This window comes from Brassica rapa, chromosome A02 (assembly GCF_000309985.2).
Source record: "Brassica rapa cultivar Chiifu-401-42 chromosome A02, CAAS_Brap_v3.01, whole genome shotgun sequence".
NCBI lineage: Eukaryota > Viridiplantae > Streptophyta > Magnoliopsida > Brassicales > Brassicaceae > Brassica > Brassica rapa.
Window position 1 is genome coordinate 31,330,983 of NC_024796.2, and position 26,709 is coordinate 31,357,691.

Here is a 26,709-nt window from a genome sequence, read left to right on the forward strand (position 1 = left end):
TGCTTTTATTTTGTACACCTTCCTAAAAAATAAAATGAAAGTGAGAAGAAAGGTTGTGTTAACCGAGAAGTTATGGTATAGTGGTAATAGAATTTCAGTTGGAGTGTTCGTTCTAGGTTTCAGTCGTTTTAGTCACCTTTCTACCTATAATTTTGCATGTCTGAATGGAAAAATTCATGGAGATTAGTCTGAATTTATGGTCTGGAATCCTCAGCGGATAAAAGAATTTGTATTAATTAAAATATTGTACATGGGAATCCAAAACTCATAATATTAAAAAAAAAGGAAAGCCGACACAAGTATAAAAGAAATTGTAGGTAAATAAATAAATATATTTTCAAGGCAGAAAAGTTGAAAAAAAAAATAGTATAATTGTCCCCTATCGAGAGAGAGAAAGAAGAAGAAGATGAAGAAAGCTCCTTTGTCTGGGACAAGCAAAAGAAGCCCGAAAAAAGAAGAAGAAGAAGTCTCACAAACGAAGCCGCCTTGGGTGTGGATCAAACTCCGGTGGAATCTAAGCCGTTGAAACAGAGACTAGAGAGAGAGAGAGAGAGAGAGAGAGAGAGAGTTGAGGGTTAAATAATTAGTATATTTCTCGGGCAATGAGGTTTTGATCTTTTCTAGGGAAGAGAGTTGAGAAAAAAAAGGTTTGGTGGAAAAAAAAGGTTTGTTTGTTTTTATAACGAAAAGCTGATAGACTGACTGACTTGGTAGCTGAAAAACAGAGTCTGAGGATTTATGCCGCCGGTTGATTTAGATAATTCATCCGGGGATGCAAGAAGCGTCTCACGGAACCTCCCCGGAATGCCTGGTACGTTGTCTCTTTTTTTTTCTTTTTTTTTCCAAACTACTCATATTGTTGCAACAACAGATCCAGAAGCGGAGGTGATAGCCTTGTCACCCAAAACTCTGATGGCAAAGAACCGATTCGTGTGCGAAATCTGCAACAAAGGCTTTCAACGAGACCAGAACCTCCGGCTCCACCGTCGTGGTCCGAAACAGACAACGCTTGACTTTTTAGGTTTGGGAAGAGCTGTTGGTAATGGAAGTAGTAACCCCGGTGGAGGGTTGTCGGCTCTGTTTGGGACGGCGGGGGAGTTTTCAGGCAAAGACATTGGTAGAACAAGTTCCTAAGAGAGAGTAGAAGAAGAGTGTAGTTTATAAGAGTATATGTTTTGGTATTTTTGTTTAATAGTGAAAGCAGCAGGCAGCTCTAGTGTTGTTGTTCCCCCAGTGTGAATTTTAATCATAAAGTACATAAAGCTTATAGCTTAGCAGAAACAACAACAACAGTTAATTTTCGATTTTTTTGGGGATCATCATGAGGTGAGGATTGAAATTTGTGTTATTAATGTATGATGTTTGTAACGACGGTGGGATCGAATTTTTGCACTGATGAGGGAAAAATAAGGAGATGAGGTATGACTTTTACTTTTGTATCTTTGCTTGTTAGGTGTGGGGATATTTTTACCAAAAAGACAATTTTTCGAAAACTCCTAATTTTGGACAGATAATCCAATGAAATGTACCAATCGACTTGACCAGTGATTTTGATTGGGAGAATCGACCAAACAATGTTGATCGTTCGTAGGTCCATGTCCATCCATAGTAGGAGTTATCCATTCCATGGTATCTCTTATTATTATTTTTTTTTTTTTGTTTTCAAGACTTAGAGAAGACATGACATATATACACAGACAAATCTACCTAGAAGATATTTATCTGGTAAAATCAATCTGCATATTAACATACTAGTAGAGGTTATTGCTAGTACTCAGTAGAAATAAGAAAGATCCCTTAATCATTTGAGTAGTTGCAGTGCAAAATCAAAATTTAAAAAAACAAGTGAATTTGGAAAGACTAGTGTGGCTGGCTGGCTAGTAGGTGGGTTACATAAATATTGGAAGGCCATTAATAGGAAGACCTCTCAAAGCTATATCACACATAAGATAATATGAACTCGAAAGACCCAAGGAATGAGGAGAGCTAGCGGCTGGAGATGAAGGAGGAGGAGTAGGAGTTTGGTGCGGTGCAGTGGAGTGGAGTGGGGCTTTCACTTGTTCAATCGTAAACTAATAAAACCTAAATCTCTCTCTCAAGACTGAAAAGCCAGTTAAGATGTAGCTCTTTGAATTTAAAGTGTGTCTGTATTTTTCATAAGCAGTGGAAGATGTTTATCTTTTATTCAGAATCAGATGTCAGCTACCACCACTTTGTCTATCCAGATTAAACCTCTCAACTGGTCTCTCTCTCTCTCTCTCATTTTGCTGCAACAAGTAAGAAGAGCTTCTTCTTCTCCCTGGAGATTGTTTTCTGATTCCGGAAGGAGAGGAGGAGCCCTCATGTCTGCTGCTTCTGGTTCTCTTCTACAAGTCAAGTCAAGTCAAGTAGTCTTCTGGCTGGCTGGCTATTAGAGAACAGGCTAAGAAGGATTCTTCTGTTGACCCGTTAATGGTGTTAGAGAAAGCACATTCTCAAACCACAGCCAAAGGGCTCCTCCACTGCTTGTATTCATGATTGATGTGATTGTGGCGGGAACGGATGGTGTCGCCTATGATAACCTCTACAACGATGAGATCACAGATGTTTCCGTTAGGCCCGGATTAGACCCCAAACAACGGCAGAGTCCTTTCGCAGACGTGGCTCAGGAGGCTGGCTGGCTACAGGTTTTACGGAGGAAAGCTTGATGACATCACCGCCGTCGTCTCTTATGTTACACCAGCTTCAAAGGCCACACATATCGCTGACTCCTCCTCCTTTTGCTTTTGTCACGGTAATAACTGAGCCCCCCACACCAGATAATGCCTACTGTTTTCAGCTGACCAATTTGGTAACAGTGAAAGTTAAATTATGCATGCTTTGGAAGTAGGCATATCAGATTTTTATATGTATGAAACTAGAATAACCATTTTATATATATATTATAATAGATACTTAAAACATTACATTTACAACAGTGGCCAACATCCATTTCTACATTACCTCTACAACATGTTTTTCATCCTTAAGACTTCAAATTACTTAAGCTGTTAAAATTGCACATACAAACCATCCCAATACTCCATGTTTTGTAAATAATAGTTATTATCCAACATGTATAATGGAATGTTGTCATTGATAGTATCCATCGGTGAAAATTCGAAATCAGTTGGTGCATCATTGGCTTCAATAGAAAACGATGAACTTGAACTGTTTGTTGATGTTTCTTGGACAACAACAAGTTCTGAAAGTTTTCGTATCTCATTCTGAGCTTCACTCAGTTGTTCTGTCAGTTTTATCACCTGCAAAAATAATATGCAAACATATAAATTAGTATCAACGAGCCCAATAGAGTTTGTACGGACTGAACTGTTTCGGATAAGATAAAAAGGATGACGAACCAATCCACTCATGTTATTTGTGGGCCTTCGCTTCCTACGTCCTATAATAAATAAGCCTACCGGATTGAAATATTTATACAGGGTTTCAGTTTTATTAAGTTTCACATCTCTATAATAATATTTAACAATCCTAATTAATAACAACCACATTATGATGTCTATACAGTCATGAACACAGAGATCATAAATTTCTCTGATCTATAAATGATGAAGATAAAAAATGTATACCTGAGACTCGAGCTGACATTGGCCGAGGACGTCTGAGTCGTGTTGGCTCTTGAGTTTAGCGTACTCTTCCTCGAGTTTCTTGTTCTTCCACCTTGCACGGCGGTTCTGGAACCATACAGCCACCTGTCTCGGGTCAAGGCCTAACTCTCCCGCAATCTTCTCTTTCCTCCCTGACTCAAGCTTATGCTCGTTCTCGAAGCTATATTCTAGCATAATCACTTGCTCATCGGTCAACTTCCTCTTCCTAAACATCCTTTCCATCGCCCTTACGTCATCTTCGTTGGTGGCTGATGACGACCCTTTGCTTCTCCTCTTCCTCCGCCGTTTCACTGGCTTTGATCCGTCGCCTGATGATGATCCATCGATCTGGTTCACGATGATGCACTCGCTTTGGGTTTGGATCGTGTATGGGTACACTTGAGAGCTTAGTACCGTTTGATCCATTCTTTATCCTCTCTCTCTTTCTCTCTAGTTTTTTTCAGACAAGAGTTGCTGTTTTTATCTGACTATGTTTGAAGGAGAATGATACAATAGGAAATGACTTTGGGTAAGGTTTGAGTCCTATGAGATGCTTTTTATAAGCTGGAAGATTATGACCTTAATTATTCTTGAGTTATTTTCCCTGCTTTATTTACACTTATGCCATCTATTATTTATTTCCCTTAATTAGGACAGTGCGTTGAATATAAAATGCTTTTGTGAGTATGATATACGTGTTCAAATATAGATATTTTATATTCTGTTGTTCAAAAAAATATTTTATATTCTCCGGGGGTAAACATTCGAGGATGATGCACTTATGTATATGTTCAGTTATTGAGATATTTTTAGCACATATCGAGTGATTGACTATATATTTATCTTCAAAGTTTATTTTCTTCAAAATGAAACAACATTTACTTCAAATGTTTGCTTCATTTTCTCTTTGTAAAAAAATATCTAAATAAATTATATATCCAATTTATTATTAATTAATAATAACCTTTTCACTTTTTCATATATACTAATGTTATTCAATTATTTTGTTTTAGTAACATAATTACTATTTAATGTAAACTAAACATTAGCATATAATATTTTTTTTACATAACATAAGAAAAAAACAAAAAAAATCAAATTTTAGCACTATTTATATATTTCTTCTATAAGTGATTAACAAAAGTGTTTGAAATAAAATAAAATTATTTATTTTGATTTTTATTAACTGAATCAAAAAATTATAAAATAAACATTTTCATGCTCTTAGATATAAGATGCAAGTAATAGTTGAAAGTTTCAAGTTGAAACTTTAAAAGTAATGAATTCTCGTTATGATAAGAAAATAAGAGGAAAGCCGCATTTCATCATAATTTTCATTATAACGGAAGTAGTAAAACATAGAAATAAGGTGGCTGACTATTCAGGACAAGAGACGTGGTGTGGATCCCGAAGGCGACTAAATTCTGAAGTAATCAAGTGATTCGATCATGTGGATAACTATTGGATATTAATGTGTTTTGTGTTTTATATAATTCGTGTTTGTCTACAATCTGTATACACAAACTGTCTTTGTCTTTGCTTGTTTTAGCATACTGTTAATTAGTCAATTTTGTAGGGATTTTTCTTTCTTTGTTTTCGGAGCTCGAGACCACCCATTTCCATTTGAAAAGCAACATGCTCCTCCTTTTCCCGTTTTCCCTACTGAGTATTATTTTACACTACCTACTATGTAGTGACTATAAATATATAACCACGAATCTTCCCGAATTTTCTTTTTTACTAATTTATTTGAAACATCATCGTTCTGAATTTTGCTTCATCAAGAGTGTTATAATAATCCGCCGTGCGATTAACTGAACATGACCTCCTTTGCGTTGTACGTATGCGCATGCTAACCACTAAACACTCTTCTGTTCATCAGGCTAACGGAATTTCTTCTGTCATAAATTATCATAACGCCGGAAAACAAAATTCATATAGAATCATGTTACCTTAAATTAAAAACATAAATATTTTGAGACTTGCGCGTATCATCGAACGTTAAAGGTGTGTGAGACCTACGGTCATATTTTGTAAAAGTATTTCAAAGTTGTAAGGAAAATATATCTAAATGAAATACGCATACTAAGCCAAATACAAATTCAACGAAGGCTTTGTGAACTTGTATATTCCTTTAACATGCATTGCGCCTGCTTTTAAGGGGTTCCAAGCAAATATATATATATAGTTGACATGATTGTAGGTTTTAAATAGTACATGTTGTTAAAAAAGAAAAGAAATAGTAGTCTACACTTTCATTGTAGAAGAATGGACACTTGGTAAAAAAAAAAGAATAAAGGTTATAGAGTGTGCCTTTTTTATGTGTGTAATGCGAAAGAACTAGGAAACGAACAGAAATCATAGGAAGGTATATAATTAGGAAGAAATAAATAGTTCACAGAAGAAGATAAGGAAAGTGTATTCCGACATTGAGTGACGGCTATGCACGTGAGGTTCACGAGGCCTTCAAAAGGGGACGGCGATAAAATTCAACTTAGCTACTGTACTTTTGTTGCAGGTTAAAAAACAATAAGAGCACCATCATCGATAGTTTCTTTGTAAAGTACCTCAAGATAAATATTAATAAAGAACAGAAAAATATGATTTGATCAAAAAAAAAAAAAAAAAAAAAAAAAAGAACAGAAAAATATGAAAGAGAATATGAGAAACATGAGAATCGATTGTCACAGAAGAAACGTTGGAGTTTTGGGAAGGTACCATATCTCCACTTACCACTTGATTATTGGTACAATTTTTCTTAAACATTAAAATTTAATTACAAAACTAAATATGTTAAAATATTGTTATAATAACGTGTAGAAATTTTGGTGAGAAACTTAACCATTAATGTTGCTCTAAGAGATAATCGAAGTGCCAAAAGTATTTCACGTAACTTGGTATTTTATTTTATTTTTACCAAAATACGACTTGAAGGGAGGAGATTAAAGATGTCAGTTGGACCGTAAAATCTAATTTAAACCATGTATAGAAGATTTATCTCGGTATATTTATAACCATGTCGTCTTTGATATTTTGAATTAAGATATTCGGGTAATGTAGGTTGATTTTCTTCATCCAATTATAATATGAAACGGATAAAGTTATGTTGGTTGTATGCCCACCTCCCCCCATAGCTATTCTCACAATTGGAGGGAGACACATCATACAACTCACATATGTTAAAGTTCTTTTCCAGACGTATAAATGTGATTTTATAAATGGTGTCCGCTGTCGGGCCATCATATTGTCTCTTATACAAGTTTATTACGTCACATTCTATAATTTGATTCGCTTAATCTAGATATATATGCACACGTATATCTCAACTCGAACGTGTTTGTAGATAAAACTTATAGATAGTTTCGTGAAAGAACGGTATTTGTTAATGTGGAAGCACATGCATGTAATAATAATATGGTATGGATTACACGTACGATCAAGATCAGATAAGAGGTGTACATAACCGGTTATGTTGCAAGTTTTCCGGTTATGTTTACATAAACGAGATTGAAGTAGTTGTTTACTTGTTTTATTTACACAAACAAATAGTTATCCTACTATTAATGTAAGTAAGTACTTATTAAAAGAATACTAATGACGAAGGAAGGAATGAAAGTGATTGACAAAGACGAGTTCCACGCAAGTGAAAGGAGTGATGTAAATTTAAGAGGCCACATGGGCATGCTTACTAATTTTGTTACGTGTCGTCTCCCTAATACTCCTTTTTCCTTGGACCACACTTCTACTTCTGCCACGTGTCCTCTCACGTTCCCTCCTTCTCCGGGCCTCTCCTTTCTACAGATTCCTCCTCCATCTTTGTTTGACTTCTACCGATTGCATTTTGTTTATTTTTTTCAACATTAAAGTGGGTTTGGTTATTGATTACTGATTAGTACCCCAATATTGAATCTTGTTTTTTTTATTATATTATACCATCCTCTTATAGTATAAAATAACTGAATTTTACACATGTACAATGTATAGAATACAAATGAATGAATGAGAGTGTTTAGGAGGAATAACGTAAATATATACTTTTTGTTACCTTTTCAAAATATCTAATTAATAAATTCAACTAATTATAAAAAATAAATATTATTTAATTGATTATACAACATCCAATAAATAAAAAACTACAGTGAAATATGAAAATTATGTATATTCTGAAACAATTTTTTTTTGTTTAAAACTATTTATATATGAACACATGAAGTATCTTTTTTTTTTCCTTTTGTTTTGAAAGTTTTTTGGGGGAAATCGATCCATGCCAGATCCAAAATATTATAAAAAGAACGTATGGTTGGTGAAATTGCTCTATTGATATTGGGGATGATTGGTAAGTGCTGTAGCTTTATATTTTTTGCTGTAGAATTTAATCTGTAGATTTATTTGCTGTAGCTTTCCTTGCTGTAGATTTCTAAAGCACTATTTTTTTGCTCTGGAAATAAAGCTCTCTACAGCCATATTTTGATTTTGCAGAGATTATTTTGCTGTGAGCTTTTTAAGGAAAGCAAAGCTCGATTGGTTGAGATATATAGCTGTAGACTAAATTTTGGCTGTCCAGAGCATCTACAGCCCCAACCAATCATCCCCATTATATCGTTTGACTTCAGAAGTTTCCTTTCGTATATAACGAACTTTTTAAAAACCCCAAAAACTCTACGTCTCTACACGGTATGGAAATACCTTCAAAGTTGAGGCTACAAAATACCAGTCTATGTTTATTTATGTTTGATATAACTAAGTTGATCGTTAGTCGCATTTACAACATTATCACACAAAAGCTAAAGTCGAATCTATATATTAAAAACATAATAAAATCACCCCAAAAGGCAGAGCTACATGCACCACCTTGAATTTGTACTTTGTTGTCTTAGCCATTAAGCGATATATGTGGTTTTGATAGACTTTATGTGGGTGGATATGTAGGTAAAGTAATTTAGTTTAGTGGCATATGTAATGTTTAAATTTTTTATATGGATAAGATTTGGAGTTCGCGTAGGTTTGTTTACTCTTCTCTTAATATGGGATTATCTAAGTTCAAAAAAAAAAAAAGGGATTATATACAAGTTGTAATAAATGTGAGATAGGCATTCAAACCCAAGCAACAATGTCAAACTCTAGTTTGAAAGTACCGATAAAAATCATACAGTCGTTAACTAGGGTTTATTTTTTATATTCATAGAGGTGTATATTTACATTCATAGGAGGAAAAGGAGAGAAAATACTTCTTATTGATCAATAGGAAAGAAGATGCGCATATGGCACGGGATAGATTCCTTTTATCATATGCTTTTGAGTTAGGACTTCCGATTAATTTGTCCTTTTTAGTTATATAATAATGTATGTTTAAATAAACTAATCCGACTTAATCATCAGTAAAGCTAAATGATTAAAATAATTAAATGTCATGTTTATCCCAACATTTGCCTTCCTTGTTTCCCGTACTTCCAACTCTCATCAGTTTTGCGTAACAGATAGATAAGTGGGTAGAAATATTCCATACGTTTTTGCTTTCTTTTAATTAATCAAAAGCTTATCAATCAGCAAATTCGTACTATAACTATCCTATCTCTATAATATTATTTGAGATGTCACTTTCCTATGTGTCGCGCTCACGTTCACTCTCACAATGGTTGATTACTACGATACCCATAATGAAATAAAAAAGTACTTTCAAATATTATTATTTCCTTTTTAAAATTTTCCAAATAACAAAATAAATAAAAAGGAAACATTTATAAAGTTTTAAAAATAATTTAAAAACGAAAAATATATGTATACATAATATGATTTCATAAGAAAAGGAAAGTTCACAAAATAGTAATATTCCATTTAAAAGATATCTTTAAGTAACAAAAAATATATACTTTTGAAGTAATAAAATACTTTTTTTATCTACATCTTCTTAGATGAAAAAATATATTTATATATAATGTGATTTCATAAAAAAAAAAGTTCACACAAATGATCTTGATATTAGAAAAAGAAATATTTTTCTTTTAAATCATAATTTTACACAATACAAATATATATTTTCAAAGTAACTGCATTTTTTATATATATCTATATATTTTCTTAGATGATTACACAAAATAATTAAGTAACATAAACATATGTAGGTTTAATTGACAAAAAAATATTTTTTATTATTATTATTGAAATGAATTTTTTATGTTTTTTCATATATTTTACTATAATATCTTAAAATTACGGAAAAATAAATAAATTTCATTTTCTTATATAATATAATTTATAAAATACAATCACATTTTTTCTGTATATTTTAAGAGATATTGAAAAAATTAAAAATAAATTTTAGCAATAAACATATTAACAAATGAACATATTAGCAACTAATCCAACTTATATCTAAAATCATAGATGTAACTACAATAAGAATGTATAATTTATTAGTAACTAACCCAACTTATATATAAAATCATAGATGTAACTACAATAAGAATGTATCATTTATTTATTTTGTTTATATAATAATAATTTATTTATTTTGTTTATATAATAATAATTTATTTATTTTTTATATAATAATAATTTATTTATTTTGTTTTGTTTTATAAATTTAAATTATATGATGACTTAAAACATATTAACAAATGATAAATAAAATATTAACTCACTGTTACAATTTAGATCTTTTGTAAAATTTATATATATGCATGAGACTTTAGAATATTATCATTATATTAATTTATGTAATTTGGAATCAGACATTTTAGTTTATTTTTTATTCTATTCTAATTACAATATATCTTAAATTATACATAATCTTAAAATGCAAATAAGAAAATTAATAAAAAACTAATATATTTACAAAAATAAATTTTATAGTTGAATTCAAATAAATAGACAGAATCCAATATGTCCAAATGACAAATAAATTGACTGTAAAAACAACAAAATCAATTAGATAAATATTTAATTAAAATAATGTGATATAATTAATATAAATTATATGTACAAATTATAAATTAATTTAAAATTAAAAATAAATATCAATTAATTGTTATATTATATTTATTTTATAAATATTTATGTCCGTGCATGAGCACGGGAAAATCACCTAGTTATATTATGGTTGTGCTGGCGACTGATTACCGTTAATAAACTTATGCAGTAAGAGTATTTTAATGCAAGTGCTACAAGGATGGACAACTTAACCTAATATCCAAAACCATGATATACAAGATTCGATCTGTAGTTTTTCATACATTATCTTTTTTTTTTAGATCTAGATTAATTCACATCTGACCATTTTACCAGCAAATACTAAAAGCAATCTGATGGTTCAGCAAACTTTAAAAATGCGAATGTCACAACTCACAACCTTAAACCTCCTTAATGGCTAAAATTGTCAAGTGGTTGCCCCTAAGTTACGCCACGATTTAGAGAATTAATTATTCCCCAATGTGAACTTATTGGGAACCCAGGGAATGCTATATTGAACTGACTCGGTTAAATGTTTAAACAATCGAATAAATAATAACCGAGACTCAGTCAAAAACGTCATAGTTAAGTAATTTATACAGACTAACTTATATTACATAAATCGGATGTTTAAAAAGATAAATACAGACTAAAAGTCAGATTGCACGCTATTTATATTACATAAATCTCAGAGTTGAATATAAATTACAGTCGTTGCGCTATTATTTTATAGATGTAATCTTTACTATTTGAGCAACTGCAAAATCGGTTTTATAGTATTGAGTATTTGAGTCTTGCATATATAGACTAGAGAATACATTTAATCATAATTAAACTAATTTAGTATGTACAAATTTGTGTGCTGGAAAAGTTTTTCTATTACCGTAAAGATTAATTAAAGCTGCTAAGCATCACCAAGGTGTTGTCTACTATTAAGAAGTAGTAAGTCTTGCATAAAAAAACATTAGTATAAAGAGACCCGTACTAAAATGAAAGTGTGACATGGATCCCATGGTCCACTTGTATATAAACAACATTAATCCAAACTGTATTCGCGTACAAAATTACAGAACGTGGTACGTGGTGGATCAGGTTAAAGAAGATGTCTCTAGATTTGTGGGAATAAAAAGAAGCCGTCTTGAATCCAACAACAGTGGAGTGGGCTTTACTTGAATTCTGAGTGATATTACTGCTGTTTAAATTGTTTTGCGAAATAATAACAACCCAAAATATTAGTTTAGCGCATTTTAAATGATTGTGTGTTTGGCCCACTTTAATTAATGTATCGAGAAATTTGAAACGAAGCTGTTTATGAGGGTTAACGCCTCGTGTTAGTAGCTACGTTCGTCGTCGGGTCACACCTAGGAAGCAAATATGATGAAGCTCTCGCTGATCTCCTTACTCCTTGGGTTGTGGTTCTTCTCGACGATCTGTCACTCAAATCCTCTCGCTCGCGCTTCAACGATACGGCCAGTACTTGTACGATGGGCTCATCATCTGACTGAGCCCCTACACCTACCTGATCGCTACTTTGCTTGTGGAGGATCATTGGATTCGAAATCCATAGCTGATTTCGTGACGTGGGATTGCCACAGAGTGTGGGGTTGATTTCGATGAGGTTCGTCCGTCTCTCTCTCTCATCTTCAGCAATGGTTATTGATCATTCCAGGTCTCTGATGTTGACGGCGACCACACCTTGATTTAGTTAAATCCGATCCCCATTAATTTTAGGAAAATCCAACAACATTCAGGTTAATCTCCCTGCAAACTTCTTTCAGCCTGCTAACCCAACTTCCAAGTTGTCCACTCCTCCCCACCTCACTGCGGAGATACTGGAGTGGTCAGGGAAGAGCTGGGAACCGTATGTAGCGGATGATGTGCAGGTTCAGTTTGAGCCCATATGTCCTGAAAACCTTGTCAACAGACAAGAAGGTGACTTAATTTCTGAGCTCCTAAACAGAGTCTTCTCTTCTTCTTTTTTCTTCTTGTGGATTTAAGTTTCTTTTTATCTTTACAAGTTAGAACTCAGCTTGCTTGGTGTTGCCTACTGTGCAGGGTCTGTTTCATACATCTTTCAAGGTTCCTGATGTGTATGGTGTACTCCAGTTTAAGGTTGAATATAAAAAGCTCGGCTACACTAAATTCTCTCTTTCAAAGCAGGTGAGTAAGAGTAACTATCTTCTTAAGTGTTTAGACGCGTGACGTAAAAATAATAATAATGAGGATATATATGCATGCAGATTCCTGTGAAGCTTTACAGACATAATGAGTATCAGAGATTTATCCCAACTGCCTATCCTTATTATGGAGCCTGCCATACTTCTCTCTTTTTTTTCTTTCACACATACACAGCTGCTAAAGGAGCTTATCTTTTGTGTGTTTTCAATGCAGATGGCTGGTTTCCTTGTCTTCAGCTTCGTCTATCTCTACCATAAGTAGAAAATGCATTGAATTTGGTTCTCCAGTCTCATAAAGTAAGCCAGACCTCTTCATACTTAGACGAGAGAAATGTATCATTTGAATTTTGAGTCCCCTCTTATTTCGCGAACAAGCTTTTTTTTTTTTTTTTGAACTCATTTTTCGTATTGAAAGCATAAAAGAAAGAAAAAGATTACAAGCCCACATTGACTTTAGTTTGTTCTACATCCCAGCCCAGTAACCCCACATCAGTTATCATAACTTAGCCCTATAGCCCAAACAATACATTGAATTTTACGGAAGAGAACCGAAGCTTCTGGAGAGATGATCATCAGGTTAACCATTGCTGCATCATTAAGGAGGAGGTAGTCGGGTTTACAGAACGTAAGGATAGGATTCTGTCCCTGATCTGTCTGTCTATCTTGCGGATCAGAACATCAGAAGAGGAGAAGATGTTTCTGTGTAGTCTGGTATTCCTTTCTGACCAAGACCAATACAAGCACGCTTGCCAGCATAATAAGGAGAGCATACCAATTGGTGATCGTTTGTTAACCACCTGCAGCTGCAGCAAGACCCTGCTCCAAGATCGTTCACCGTGGATTCCACATCGCCTAATCAGTTCACTCCATATTGCCCAAGTGTAATCACACTCAAAAAAAAGATGATTGCGGCTTTCATCGCTGTGATTACAGAGCAGACATACCGCTGGAGTAGCAAGACCCCAACCAATTATTCTGTCTCTCGTAGGGCAACGGTTCAAAACAAACAGCCAGGAGAGAAAGCTGTGTCTTGGCACTCCACTTTTGTTCCAAACCGTCTGGAACCAAGGGACAGAGACTCCTTGATCTCTAAGGTGATAATACACGTGGCCCATTGAGTATCTACTACACTTCCTGCCATCTATCTCCCATTCATAGTAATCTTCTTCTTCAATAAGGTCGAGCGTTGTAAGCATTGTGTGTAGCTGAACTTGAGCCTCTGATCTTGCAGGAGGGAGTTGCCAACCATCATTAGTATGGAGGGAAGCCAGAGTCGCAAATTCCGGGATTCCAAGTGAAGTACTTGATCCTAGTTGCAGGAAATGTCTCATCATGCCGAGAGAGGACCAATTGTCTGTCCAAAACCGACAGGTGACACCATTACACACCCGCTTTTTGATCCATTGATAGATCAATGGACTGAGCTTTAGTCAAACACTTTCAACCTTTGTTTTGTTCTCCGCGTATTTTATGTTAGCGGGTAATTTTACAACCTTTCTCTACTCTCTTTTCCCCTTGGTAAAAAATATAAGTATGATCGAGGCACGTCACTCACTGTAATCCACATACTTTTTCATAAATATCATATTTTTAACTACTGTTAAATTTATCACCGATTTAGAAAGCTAGACCGGTGATATAGAGAACATAAAAATACAAATTTCAAACAAAATAAAAAGAAGCGTCAAACAGCTCGTACAATTCAACAAGTACAATTTATAAATTTATGAATAATAAATACTATACAGTAATAATTATAAAGAATATAGTTTTATAAACAAACATAAACATATATAGAAAATCAACAAATTCTATTTTTATTTAAATAAACTTTCACAAAAAAAAATGTAAAGAAATAAATTCTATTTTTATAAGTTTAAAATTATTTTAAATTTCTAACAAATATTAATAAATATCACCCTATAAAAACAAATTTGTACTTTATAAAAATTGGTATATAAACCATTAAAAGTGTCTACATATTTAAAATCACCAATCACAATATGGCAAATCATAATTTTAGGTACAATTTATACCACAATTGTAAAACAATTAGCAATGGATGTCGTTTGAGCAGGTTGTTGTTCAGTGTTCACTTAAGACTCGGGAACTTGTAAAATTGGTTATAGGCTTTTATGTTAGGTTTTCCAGGCCTGCTATGCTATAGTTTGCCCATTTGAAATATCTAATTACCCACCTAAAGATCGTGTATAAAAATATTGACAATATTGTATTTGAAATAATTGATTGTCCACCCGCCTGAAAAAGTAGGGAAAAGAATCGGTTACAACTTACTTGGTAACATGGAAAAAATATATAAAAATTAACGGTCAAGAAAAGGGAGAGTGGGTGGGTGAATAAAAACAGTAACGTTCACTCAGCTGGGGAAGGTAGCTTCGTAAAAAGCAAAGAATCAACCTTTCTTTGTTATTTATCACATAAACAATGACCCCACAAGAAATTTAAAGTAGTTGGATCCTCTCGTGAGAGCTTTGGTTGGTAAACTAAACAAAACAAAAAGCAAAGAAACCCTCCTTAGATATCAACTCCCCAACACTCTCTCATGCACATACACTCATCGATTCCAAACTCTCCTCTTGCGTTTACGTGGCCACTTGTTTACGTGTGTCCTCACTCATTTATCAGCTACTCAACTGCTCCTCCTTTCTCACATATTCCGTGTTTTCCATTCTTCTTTCTTGGGGGGTGTGTTAATTGTGAGATTCTCCGACGACACGCAGGTCAAATTGTTCTCAAACACACACGTACCTCAGTTTTACGTTAAAGTAGCCCGAAATAATTTTTTTTTTTTTTTTTTTTGGTAAAATGTTAAAATATTATTACCAATTTTTAATTTTTGACAGACGATACAATAGATGACTAGTAGCGGAAATAAAAACAACAACACAATAACAAACTAAAGACAGCAAATAAAGGCTCGGACTGATTAACAACGCAGCACAACCGGTTAAAACAAAGCAATAGCGAGACGAGGTAAGACCTTACAACCCTGAAACTAGATGAGAAGACCGGCCGGTTGCCACGAGCACTGAGAGAAGGGCGCCCTCAAACCCTGAATGCAACAGTTACCTACAGCTTCTAGCCGATAACCCAGAGCAAAGCAGAGCGCAGAATCCAACCACGGACACAGAGCAAGCAAGATAAAAGAGACCACCGGCGGTACGAGGAAAAGCCGAAGACCAACAGTGCCGTCGTTCCGAGGTTTACGCCGGAGATTACCGCCTCCATTGCATTTCTCGGGGACCGTATACACTCATTTAACCACAACCCGAATAGAATATGGATCGGTAGACGGACAGCTCCTCCGGAGGCAACTAAACCGAAGCCACGCTCGAGCCCCCGTTGACTTACTATCACACCAGCAAAAACACAGTCGAGCCAGAAGTTGTTGCCAAGCCACGAACACGAACCTGCTGAGATTATTTGAGAGAAGCTAGCGACGGAGAAGGCCACAAACGTCATCACCACTGAGTTCTGAGCGATGAAGAAGCACACCATGTGAAACCACACACTACGCGACGCCACAGGGAAACCGGACGGACGTCTCCATCCTCGACGAAACCCACGCGCAGCCACCACCTGAGAACACGACGGTGGCTCACAGATTCAGAAGAGAGATCTGGAGTTACCAAGAACCAGTGCCTCAACACCACTCGAGTTTCCAAGTTCCGGCAAACCCTAGACCCCCAACTCCACACGCAGCTGAAGCCACCACCAGGAGCCACCCCGGAGGTAAATCGAGCCAACGAGGAGCTTAACGACACAACACGCGCCACCAACTCGGCGGGACAAGACTGGATCTGGGAAAAAAATTGGCGAGCTCCGATTCAGACGAGGGAATCACAAAGGTGGAAGAAACCGTCCTCTAGAGACTTCCGCCGTTGTTAACCCTAGATCTATAGTCGGAGCGACCAGATCTGAGACACAGTCAAGCACCACCCTCAAAGCCGCAGAACAACGAAGGAGACAGACGAGAGAGAGATAGAGATGGACATAGACGGGAGAGAGATGGAGGCCGGCCACCGCACGAGGCGGCGGCCGCCGGACTAAGCTGACGGAGAGGAGCTCGGGAGTAGAGAGAAGGTGGAGAGTTTGTTTTGAGAGAGAGAGTGCGTTTTCACACGCCAGAAAGGTGTTTTCACCTCTTTGCCGGGAACCCAAGCAATGTAAATAGTCCCTCCCAGCACGAATCGAACCCGGGTGGCGGAAGTTACAGCCGCAACCCCTTTACCACCAGAGCTGACTCGTTCTGGTAAAAAGGAAATTAAGTACAGATTACATTTGACAATGTTGCTCTTAACATACATATCATTGCCTTCCACTAATAATTGTTTTTTTGTGAAGATGATGACTGCATATTCTCGAACAATACATTATTACGTTAGGAATATGTTCTCTCGTGTCTTCGTAATCCACTACTGGAATATTCCTCCTTGGCTTAATGTTTGAAAAATAACTCACCGAATTTTTTTAAATCAACCTACAATTATACAGAAGTGATGCTTGCACTTATCTAAATCTACGTGTTATGGAACACCGCATTCTAAAAGGATAATACACATTTTTCTAATCAAAATTTCGTTTTAGAGTATTAATTATAATTAAGGATTTTAAATTGATGCTTTAGATGAATATTTTAGTAGTTCTTAAAAGACTTCGCGTGTCAGCAAGATTTTTTTTTTTTTTTCCTCCGGCAATGCGTGGCGACTCACTTATGACGTCTGACGATTAGCATTAGCTAAACCGATATAAAAACATTTTCACTCCTGACATAATCTTTCATTTGCAAAATTTTCAATGATCTCATTTTATAAATATTAATATTTAATTTAATTTTAGTTATATTATTAAAATTTAATGTAAAAATGAAAACATTTAGAATAAACACATGCATGTGTCAGAAAGATACTTTCTTAAAAAATTTCGGAAAAAATTTTAACCTGATTTTGTACTATTTTTTACTTTGTTTAATCATAAGATATCTACTAGAATATTACAAACGTGGATGCTCTAATGTAATTCACATGACAAAACGATTAAATCCTCAATTTGTTTTGCTCATATTGTTCTCATGAAAGAATATTGTTCAATTTAATTATCCAAACTCGCCAAAAACGAGGTATTTTTTTTTTCCTGTTTCATCTAAATAATTTCGAGTTGATGTGCATTTTAATCATATACTAGTATTATTACTATGAATGCAAGATTTAAAAATACGAACGGAATTCTTCATTCGTCAATGATTTATATTTTAAAAATATCAGAGATGTCTATCGAGTGTATTCACACTGAGGAATAAACCAAATGCATTATTGCACTAATAGGCAATAAATATTAGATGGTCCTATCTTCTATCTATTCGTTTTGCTTTGTCAGCTATAGATGCGTTTATTAGGCACGTTAATTAAAATAGGATATATAGTTAGCTGTATCATAACTAACGTTTAAAATAGTTTAATAAGGCGAGAAATAGATAAGCAACGCCTATGTGTAATTGTCGTGTTAAAATATAAATGGTGCGATAAAGATACTGTTGCTTCCAGTTTGTTTGCGTCATTGTTCTGAACCAACGATGATACCTATAAAAGGAAGCTCAAATCTTCAGTTTCAATCTCAGACCAAAATACAAAGCCTGTTTTCTCTGTTCTGTCTCTTTCTAAAACCGTAGGTAGCTTTAGAGATCGACGATGTCGTCGAAGAAAACACTAGTTCGAAATCTCTTCAACATTTCCAAAACATATTCCCGGATCTCGGGTCTTACCCGAATGCGTCCTCCGACCAAACCGGGCATTACTCCTGACGCCGGAGATTCTGGAATCCGCCGGAGATTTCTCCACAAGAGGGCCTTTTCCTCGCCGGATTTTGTTCCAAGAGGGGGCAATCTGATGGAGAAACTCAGGGAGCTGACTTTATCGAACAATCGGCTTCGCCTTGATGAGATGTTACCGCCGCCGACGCCGGAGAAGACGTCTCCGGAAAATTTCCCGGCGGTTACGGTGGATGACGTGAAGAAGCTTATGAGAGCAGCGGAAATGGAGATGGTGAAATCGAAACTGAGAGAGATTGGGAAAAACTGGGTTCCGTTGTCGGAGTTTGTCCGAGTATGCGGAGAAAACAGTTCGGATCCTGAACAAGGTAACCGGGTCGCCAATATGCTCGACCAAGCTGGAAACGTCATCGTTTTGGGAAATTTCGTCTGCCTTAAACCCGAAGAAGTAAGTTTCTAAGAGCAACATTATTGGTTCTACTTAATTTTGTCCTTAGAATAAAATAATATTATTTTTTAGTTAGGGACAAGTGCATAAGGACTTTCTTAATTTTGTTGATTATTGGTAGGACCAAAAAAGTCCTTAGCATATTTTATATTATTTATTTTAATGTGTAATTAGATATAAAAAATACATTTTAAATAAAACATAAAAGAGAAGTTTAACATTAAAAAAAAAAATTACAACAAACATTTTATTAAATTCAAAAAACATAAAAATTACATATTATTTGGAAGATGCCCAAATTTAGTCCAAATATTTTCAATCAAATCATTTTTTAAATTATGATGGGCTTGTCTATTGCGAACGTTTGTTCGACGATCCATTGTATTACCGAGTGGCGAAGGCATATTGACGGAAAATCTTTCCTCTTCACTTTCTTCATATCCAGGAACCACATATTGTGTCATTTCTGCCCGTTCATCCTCGACAATCATATTATGGAGGATGATACATGCTCTCATAATATTTCCTATTTTGTGTTTATCCCATAAATTAGATGGATTTCTGACGACTGCAAATCTAGCTTGCAGGACTCCAAAGGCACGTTCCACATCTTTCCTAACAGCTTCTTGGGTTTTAGCAAATAACGAATGTTTCTCACTTTGTGGTAGACGGATAGATTGAATAAAAGTCGCCCAGTCAGGATAAATCCCATCAGTGAGATAATAGGCCAAATGGTATGGATGACCATTAACATAGAAGTTGACTTGTGGTGCTATTCCGTTAATAACGTCATCAAAAACAGGTGATCGATCAAGAATATTAAGATCGTTCATGGTACCTGGTGCTCCAAAAAACGCGTGCCATATCCAAAGGTCGTAGTCAGCAACCGCCTCCAGCACAATTGTCGGTTTTCCGGTTCCTCGTGAATACATTCCTTTCCAAGCAGCAGGGCAATTCTTCCACTCCCAATGCATACAGTCGATGCTTCCAACCATTCCCGGAAATCCACGTTGTTCCCCGATATAAAGTAGTCTTTGCAGATCCTCCGGAGTAGGAGATCTAAGGTATTCATCACCAAATAAGTGGATGATTGCGTTGGTAAATTGGTGCAAACATTTTCTAGCTGTGGTTTCACCTAGTCGGACATATTCGTCAACGGTGTCAGCCCCACCACCATACGCCAACTGACGAATAGCTGCGGTACATTTTTGGAGGGCGGTTAGGCTAGACCGACCGGTTGCATCTTGTGAAGGTCTAAAATAATCCACTTCTTGCTCGAGACGATGCACAATACGCAAGAACAATGTCTTGTTCATTCGAAACCGTCTCCGAAAAATATTGTGCGGGAATGTGGGAGTCTCGCTGAAATAATCATTCCAAAGGTGGTCCTGGCCTTCTTCCCGGTTTCTCTCAATAAAGATACGTGTTTTTCGCTCTCTCGGTTTGGGAAGAATATCTGGGATTTCTAAGAAATCTTCAAAAATATTTTCAAATGGATCATCATCATCGTCATTTTGGTTATAATGATAATGTGAAGAAGAAGCCATTTTGAATGAAAAAAAGGCAATGTTTTTAATATAAGGTTGGAAGCAGAGGAGTTGTAATTTTCTTTTTAATATAAGAAGGAAGTAGAGAAGTTATAATTTCAACGAAAATATCCGTCACATTTATAGGTTCATAAAGTTACAATCTTGTGATTGTACATTATTTGTCTTGTGAATGTTACAACTACTTTTTAGGTACACAACATGTTTGGCTCATGACATTTTCAACTACTTTTTAGGTTCACTTATTCTGAATTTAAAACGTGCATAGGAGTTTCAAAGCCATAAACTATTACGAGTCATTACAAAAAAGTTATTATAAAAAAAAGTTCATTAGACGTTCCACAACCATAACATCAGAAACATAATAAGAAGTCATTACAAAGAAGTTCCCATAACCATAAACACATTAGACAAATACGATGATGAGACCTATGGAAATAAAGACCATAACCATAACCGCAACTAAGTACTCTACGCTACACTTTGATTTATTCTTGGCCAACTCACACACCATGTTCTCTAATCTAACGAGCTTCTGCTCATTAACGTGGTCATTGAAGAATGTCATAGAATCTACCTTCTCGGCTAACTGAAGTGTGTGTCTATCCCTAGCTCGCATCTCCTCCATTACAGCCTCGTCCCACCATTTCCACACATGACACTCTCCATCGTTTGCATTTCTACATGTGTAGTATCGGCGACCTGGTTCGATGCTAGACGTAGCAATCTTCGGTTCACTTCCACAGTAGCAGATCTGTGGAAATCCGAATTCAACCTCCGGCTGCGGAGGGTACACAAACGCAGGGGCTTGGTCTTGCTCAACGAGAGTTTCCTGTTGGTGAATGAGAGCTTCGCGTAACTGAGCTTGGTCTTGCTGAATGAGAGATTCGACTTCATTGTAGTCACTGTCCGTCTCTGCCCCACCAAACGTCTCATCCTGTGAAGGTTGTGAGTAGCTGTAATCAAGACCCATTTGTAATCCGAGAACTACAAAAAATTACAAGATAAAAGTTAGACGTTTGCAAGTAAACATAATAGATTAATTGATAAAGGTTTGCAAGTACATACGAGCAAGTAAACATCATACAAGCAAGTAAAGAACAAGTTTGCAAGTAAACATAATAGATTAATTGATAAAGGTTCCAGTACAAAGCAACCGGGACGGCTGTTCCGTTAAAAACATAAACATACAAAGTAAACTGACAGAAAACACACAAAGGAGATATTTCTCTAAATATATTTGGCGAGGAGCTTGTTTTTGGCTGTTTCTTCAGCCTCAGTGAGTGGTTCGGGTTTTGCTAGGAGAGTGTCTAAGATGGCTAGCTTCTGGAGTTTTTCTTTCCTATCCAAATCCACCTTCCTCAGTTCAAGTACCGTCGTATAGTAATCAACAGACTTCCCATTTCCATTACGTTTAGCTTTTGCAGCCTTTACACCTTCAGGGCGTATCTCTTCTTCACCAACACTTGTTGTTGAAGTTTGGAAATCTGACTCAACGGTTTTCCTCTTTGAACTTTCAGAAGCTTTTGTGTTGTTGAGGTTGAGCCATTTCTGCTCATACCTCAACACACACCAAGCATGCTCCAGTGTGAATTTGGACCCTTGGTCTGCGAAGAATATTTCATGGGCCACCTTCAGTACATCGTTCTCATGCTGACCACTAGATATCTGTCTCTCTGCAGCCGCATATGCACCACAAAACTTGGAAGTGTCATTGCTGATTTTGTGCCACCTCTGCTTGTAGTGGACATGCTCGCTACTTTCAACACTCTCTCCACCAGAAAGAGCTGCGAAGAAATAATCTCCAACTCGTTTCCAGAAAGTGCCTGATTTTTGGTTATTCCCTACAATAGCGTCCTTCGAGGTATTTAACCAGGCACTGATCAGCATCTCGTCTTCGGCCGGGGTCCATTTGTGTCTCCTCCCCCGCTCTACGGGTGGCTGTGCGGGTGGCGTTGGAGCCTCACCCTGTTGAGAACTGAACTGGGGGAACTGTGAAGACCCAGAAGGAAAACTCTCATAAGGAGAGTTTCCATCATTTACACTTTCGTGTTGACTGTAAAGAAGGCCCGTATAACCAGCAGACTGGCTATACGGATTCCTTGGATCCATAGAATGAAGAAGATAGCAGTGAAAAGAGAATAGAAAAAGGAATGTGACAGAGTTATAGCAGAGAAAAGATAAAGAAGATGAAGGTGAAAGGAGGGTTAAATAGTGGAAAATGGTAATTAAAACTACCATAATGACCTAACTACAAAAGTACATCTCAGTAACTTCACATTACACAACCATAAAATTACCTAAGTACAAGTGCTTTGGTCACAATCAAAACGGACTCGAGACTACCAATAAAGTGTGGCCTTGCAAACAAACTATATGCTTTAACTAGTATACAATAAGCCTTCTCCGGTCGCAAACAAAACAGAGAAAGAAAACTAGACAAACTAGTTCTTCAACTACCATTCAAGAGTGTGAAGTACCTAACAAACTAGTTCATTAACTACCATAATGACCTAACTACAAAAGTACATCTTATTAAGAGCAACATTAACACAACCAACAATTCATCTAAGTACAAGTGCATTAAGTACCTAGCAAACTAGCCTTGGTGACAATCAAAACTTTCAGCGAGATAGAAAGAAAGCGCTTTGATCACAAACAATACATAGAAAGAAAACGCTTTGGTCGCAAACAAAACGGAGAAAGAAAACGCTTTGGTCGCAATGAAAACATAGAAAGAAAACGTTTTCACTGTTATACCAACTACATTACATTCGAGATGATGAGAAAAAATTTAACCTTAAATTGTGGAGGAAATGGTTGTTTCTCTTCGATCTCCTTGCTAATACAATCCTGGTGGTCGAACCTCACCTCACCTAATAACCTCGCAAACATGTAAACAAACATCTCAGTTTCATGAGATAAACAACAATCAATCACACATACCCTTTCACACATATATGATACGACATCCCTAAATCTATAAACAACAATCAATCATTTCAGTTCCGTAAGTCTAAATACATGCAAACCCCGTCCAAAGTAGATCGAAAACATAAACCATATACATGCAAATCAGAAGGAGGAGGAACACATACCCTTTCACCTTCCAATCGCAGAGAGATGCCTCGGGATGAAATCCGTCGAGAGGAGACGACTTGGGAGGAGATTCGTCGAGAAGAGACGACGTGGGAGGAGAATCGTCGACGGAGACGACTTGGGAGGAGGTTCGTTGATCTGGACAACGGTGACGAAGGAGATGTGCCGTCGAGAGGAGACGACTTGGGAGGAGATTGGTCGAGAAGAGACGACGTGGGAGGAGATTCGTCGACGGAGACGACTTGGAAGGAGGTTCGTCGACGGGACAACGGTCACGGAGGAGATGCGACGGTGAGAGCAAAATCTCCGTTTCGATCGCCGCCAGAGAGAACAAGAGAGAGACGCGAAATGTCGATCTGGATCCCAATTTGATTTTTCCATAACAAAACCCTTCAACCTATCTCTCCCCGACACGTATCACCTAAGGACAAAAAAAAAATATGTTAGCTAACGACGAAACGGACGCGTCCCACCGAATTTAAAGGAATTTTGATTTAAATTAAATCTTTTAATCCCTAAGGACTTAAGCTAACGACCCTGATAAGCATGCATGCATGCACATTTAAATTGCTGATTAAAAATTAAAAATCTAATATATATATTTTTTTTCTTAATTTTGTATAGCTAACAAGCGCCGTGGCTGGCCTAATTCCGACAAACGAACCCACTCGCGACGCTGCGACAATACAAGAGTTCGAGCAACTTGAGATTATAAAATCAGATATCGACAAAAGAGCCGATGATATGGTACGGCGAGAGTTAATGGCCGGACTAGGCTTTGCTGTGGCCCAAACGATTGGATTTTTTAGGTTGACGTTTTGGGAACTGTCTTGGGACGTGATGGAGCCCATATGCTACTACGTAAGTTCCACGTATTTCATGGCTGGTTACGCCTTCTTCATCCGAACCGCAAAGGAACCTACCTTCCAAGGGTTTTACAAAAGCCGGTTGCAGACCAAGCAGAAACGGTTGATTAAAATGCTTGATTTCGATATCGACCGCTTTACCAAGCTACAGAAGATGCATCGTCCAGACTTTACTAAATCTGGTCGTTGTTGATCGTAATATTTTTGTTGGTTGATTATCTTCTAATTCGGATACCAATTACAAGTATAAACGTCTAAAAGTTTTTATAGAGATTAAGGCTATAACTGGTAACTCATTTTAGGAATGAATGGAATAAATGGAATTGGAATTAATGGAATAAAATGGAATGGAATAGAGATAATTTGAGGAATTAATGGAATGATATATGTATTTATTTTTTAATTATATTTAAGTTAATCAATTCCATGCATTCCTTTCATTCTTCTATCTTTTTTATTATGAATGGTTTTTAACGTGATTCACAATTTTTTTCAGTTATCCCACATGAATTAATGGAATCAAATTTTTAATTTTTTCCATTTAACTGGTAACTTTTTTCTGGAATGCTCATGAATGACTAATTCCACATGATTCCATTCATAAAAAATGCAATCCAAACTTAGAAGGATCTTTTCTTTTTCACAAAACACACTTTGGTTTGCACCTAGCTATATAAAGAGAGAGAGAGAGAGAGAGAGAGAGAGAAATAGAGAGTTGTACTCGCTTGGAGAGAGAGTTTTAATCTCTAGCGGAGAGTCGCTTGGCATGCCAAGGAGCTCCTAAAAATTTGCACGTAAAGAGATATGGAGACTGATCATAACTGAATATAGTATTAGTGGGTCTAGTCCACATCCAAATGCTAATTCAGAATGAAGGATTATCGCATCATTTATATATTGCTCTAAGTATCATCATTCCACACGAGTTGTGGAATGTGATATATTCTAATTAATAAAATTGCAACTTGATTGTCAATTTTTATAATAAAATAATATAGAATTTTTTTATTTCATTTATTTAATATTTTTTTTACCATTTATAATGAATGAAACGGAATGTTTATTCCATCAATGAAAAATTAAAAAAATTCACGAAAATCATTATATTATAATTTAGATCATAAATAAATAGAAAGAAATGTATTCAATTTTTTGTATTTCATTTCTTTTCATTCTACTAATTTCATTTTATATTCACCAGTTACAACTTTTAAGATGTAAGTATGAAACGGTCTAATGGAAATCTCTCAAACCAAATATTTCAGAAATACCATAACAATATGAATTTTATACATGTTTTTTTGTTTTGTTTTTTGCTAAAATAATTTTATACATGTTATTATCTAGTGAACCAACTCACAGACTCTCATATCATATTATTAATAGGTTTGACTCACACACCAAAAGTTAAATCAAGAATGAGTGATTGTCACACATCACTTATAAATTGCCCAACAAGAACCATTATACCACTCAATGTAAGACTTTCTAATAACAACCTTAAGAAATCCAAGACGAACTTGTGGTCAAATGCTGCTGGCGTGCGCATGGCTAAAGTTTTCGCCATCAAAGCATAACTTGCAACTAATCGCACTAAGAAGACATTTGTGTATAACACGCAAGACCGTTGGAAGTGTCCAACTTAATTCTCCGAAAAACAAAGAAGAAATTTTTGAAAACATGAAGAAAGAGCAAATACTACAAAAGAAGAAAGCAGTCTATACAAAAATTTAAGGGATGTTGTTTGTCTACTCACAATCTTCTCTTTTTCCTCATGTTTATTCAAATCTTGTTTCTCAACACTAGAAGAGGAGAAACTCTTTCCTTTTTTTTTGAACAAAATGATTCACTCTTTCTCAACTTTCAAGAAGTTGGCCTTCGAAATTCACGGATTTTCATATGCAAATCGTAGCATTCGTAAGTATCCAAAAGTCTGTGACCGAAGATTTCATGCATTATAGACCTATCATCACAAACTTTTTTTTTTATTTTTTTATAAGTACTTATTTATTCACGATTTTTCTTTTCAGAGTACCTTTACAACACAAAATAAAGGAAAAAAGAAGAAGATGAAAGAAAGATACAAGAAATTGAAAGAGCAAAACAACCCAAGTGAAGCAGGCTAGATGAAGATGAACCTGGCTAATGAAGCTGAAATTTGGAGGAGCGTTTGTTTTGGGTTGATGATTTCACTAATCTTGGAAGTTGGA

The 26,709-nt window shown here is 35.8% G+C and overlaps 4 protein-coding genes across 10 annotated transcripts; 1 reads left to right on the forward strand and 3 right to left on the reverse strand.

Moving 5' to 3' along the window:
* Window positions 1–197: 197 nt before the first annotated feature.
* LOC103855339 (homeobox-leucine zipper protein ATHB-53) lies at window positions 198–9,453 on the reverse strand. Its single transcript, XM_009132307.3, has 2 exons — window positions 3,609–9,453; window positions 198–3,281 (listed from the first exon to the last, which is right to left on the reverse strand). Exons 1-2 carry the CDS (start codon window positions 4,050–4,052, stop codon window positions 3,030–3,032), a joined length of 696 nt encoding a protein of 231 aa, XP_009130555.1. The 5' UTR covers window positions 4,053–9,453; the 3' UTR covers window positions 198–3,029.
* A 1,006-nt stretch (window positions 9,454–10,459) lies between these two features.
* On the forward strand, window positions 10,460–24,930 carry LOC103855340 (calcium uniporter protein 3, mitochondrial). 4 transcript variants are annotated; one of them, XM_033285430.1, is made up of 7 exons: window positions 10,460–12,192; window positions 12,326–12,506; window positions 12,630–12,734; window positions 12,815–13,048; window positions 13,226–13,845; window positions 13,983–18,987; window positions 24,258–24,692. In XM_033285430.1, exons 6-7 carry the CDS (start codon window positions 18,460–18,462, stop codon window positions 24,690–24,692), a joined length of 963 nt encoding a protein of 320 aa, XP_033141321.1. In that variant the 5' UTR covers window positions 10,460–12,192; window positions 12,326–12,506; window positions 12,630–12,734; window positions 12,815–13,048; window positions 13,226–13,845; window positions 13,983–18,459. The 4 variants fall into 4 exon arrangements, with proteins under 4 accessions (XP_033141321.1, XP_033141322.1, XP_033141323.1 ...); XM_033285431.1 differs by having other exon boundaries at window positions 12,353–12,506; XM_033285432.1 differs by lacking the exons at window positions 10,460–12,192; window positions 12,326–12,506; window positions 12,630–12,734; window positions 12,815–13,048; window positions 13,226–13,845 and having other exon boundaries at window positions 16,155–16,156; window positions 16,901–18,987.
* Window positions 13,422–14,082, reverse strand: LOC103855387. The gene is made up of 2 exons (XM_009132361.1): window positions 13,683–14,082; window positions 13,422–13,603 (listed from the first exon to the last, which is right to left on the reverse strand). The coding sequence occupies exons 1-2, from the start codon at window positions 14,080–14,082 to the stop codon at window positions 13,422–13,424; spliced, it is 582 nt and encodes a 193-aa protein (XP_009130609.1).
* On the reverse strand, window positions 19,183–24,185 carry LOC103855341 (putative nuclease HARBI1). 4 transcript variants are annotated; one of them, XM_033285427.1, is made up of 3 exons: window positions 23,633–24,185; window positions 23,334–23,410; window positions 19,183–21,521 (listed from the first exon to the last, which is right to left on the reverse strand). In XM_033285427.1, the coding sequence occupies exon 3, from the start codon at window positions 20,532–20,534 to the stop codon at window positions 19,260–19,262; it is 1,275 nt and encodes a 424-aa protein (XP_033141318.1). In that variant the 5' UTR covers window positions 20,535–21,521; window positions 23,334–23,410; window positions 23,633–24,185; the 3' UTR covers window positions 19,183–19,259. The 4 variants fall into 4 exon arrangements, with proteins under 4 accessions (XP_033141318.1, XP_033141319.1, XP_033141317.1 ...); XM_033285428.1 differs by having other exon boundaries at window positions 23,334–23,418; XM_033285429.1 differs by having other exon boundaries at window positions 20,813–21,521; window positions 23,633–24,170.
* Window positions 24,931–26,709: the final 1,779 nt, after the last annotated feature.

What these genes read in the sequence shown, in the direction of transcription:
- LOC103855387 (XM_009132361.1), bottom strand. Translation starts at nt 14,082, where the DNA reads ATGAGACATTTCCTGCAACTAGGATCAAGTACTTCACTTGGAATCCCG. An exon ending in TCCAGCGGTATGTCTGCTCT is followed by an intron (nt 13,604 to 13,682) that starts GTAATCACAGCG and finishes TGAACTGATTAG; the next exon opens with GCGATGTGGAATCCACGGTG.
- LOC103855341 (XM_033285427.1), bottom strand. Translation starts at nt 20,534, where the DNA reads ATGGCTTCTTCTTCACATTATCATTATAACCAAAATGACGATGATGAT.
- LOC103855340 (XM_033285430.1), top strand. Translation starts at nt 18,460, where the DNA reads ATGTCGTCGAAGAAAACACTAGTTCGAAATCTCTTCAACATTTCCAAA. An exon ending in TCTGCCTTAAACCCGAAGAA is followed by an intron (nt 18,988 to 24,257) that starts GTAAGTTTCTAA and finishes AATTTTGTATAG; the next exon opens with CTAACAAGCGCCGTGGCTGG.
- LOC103855339 (XM_009132307.3), bottom strand. Translation starts at nt 4,052, where the DNA reads ATGGATCAAACGGTACTAAGCTCTCAAGTGTACCCATACACGATCCAA. An exon ending in AATGTCAGCTCGAGTCTCAG is followed by an intron (nt 3,282 to 3,608) that starts GTATACATTTTT and finishes TTATTTTTGCAG; the next exon opens with GTGATAAAACTGACAGAACA.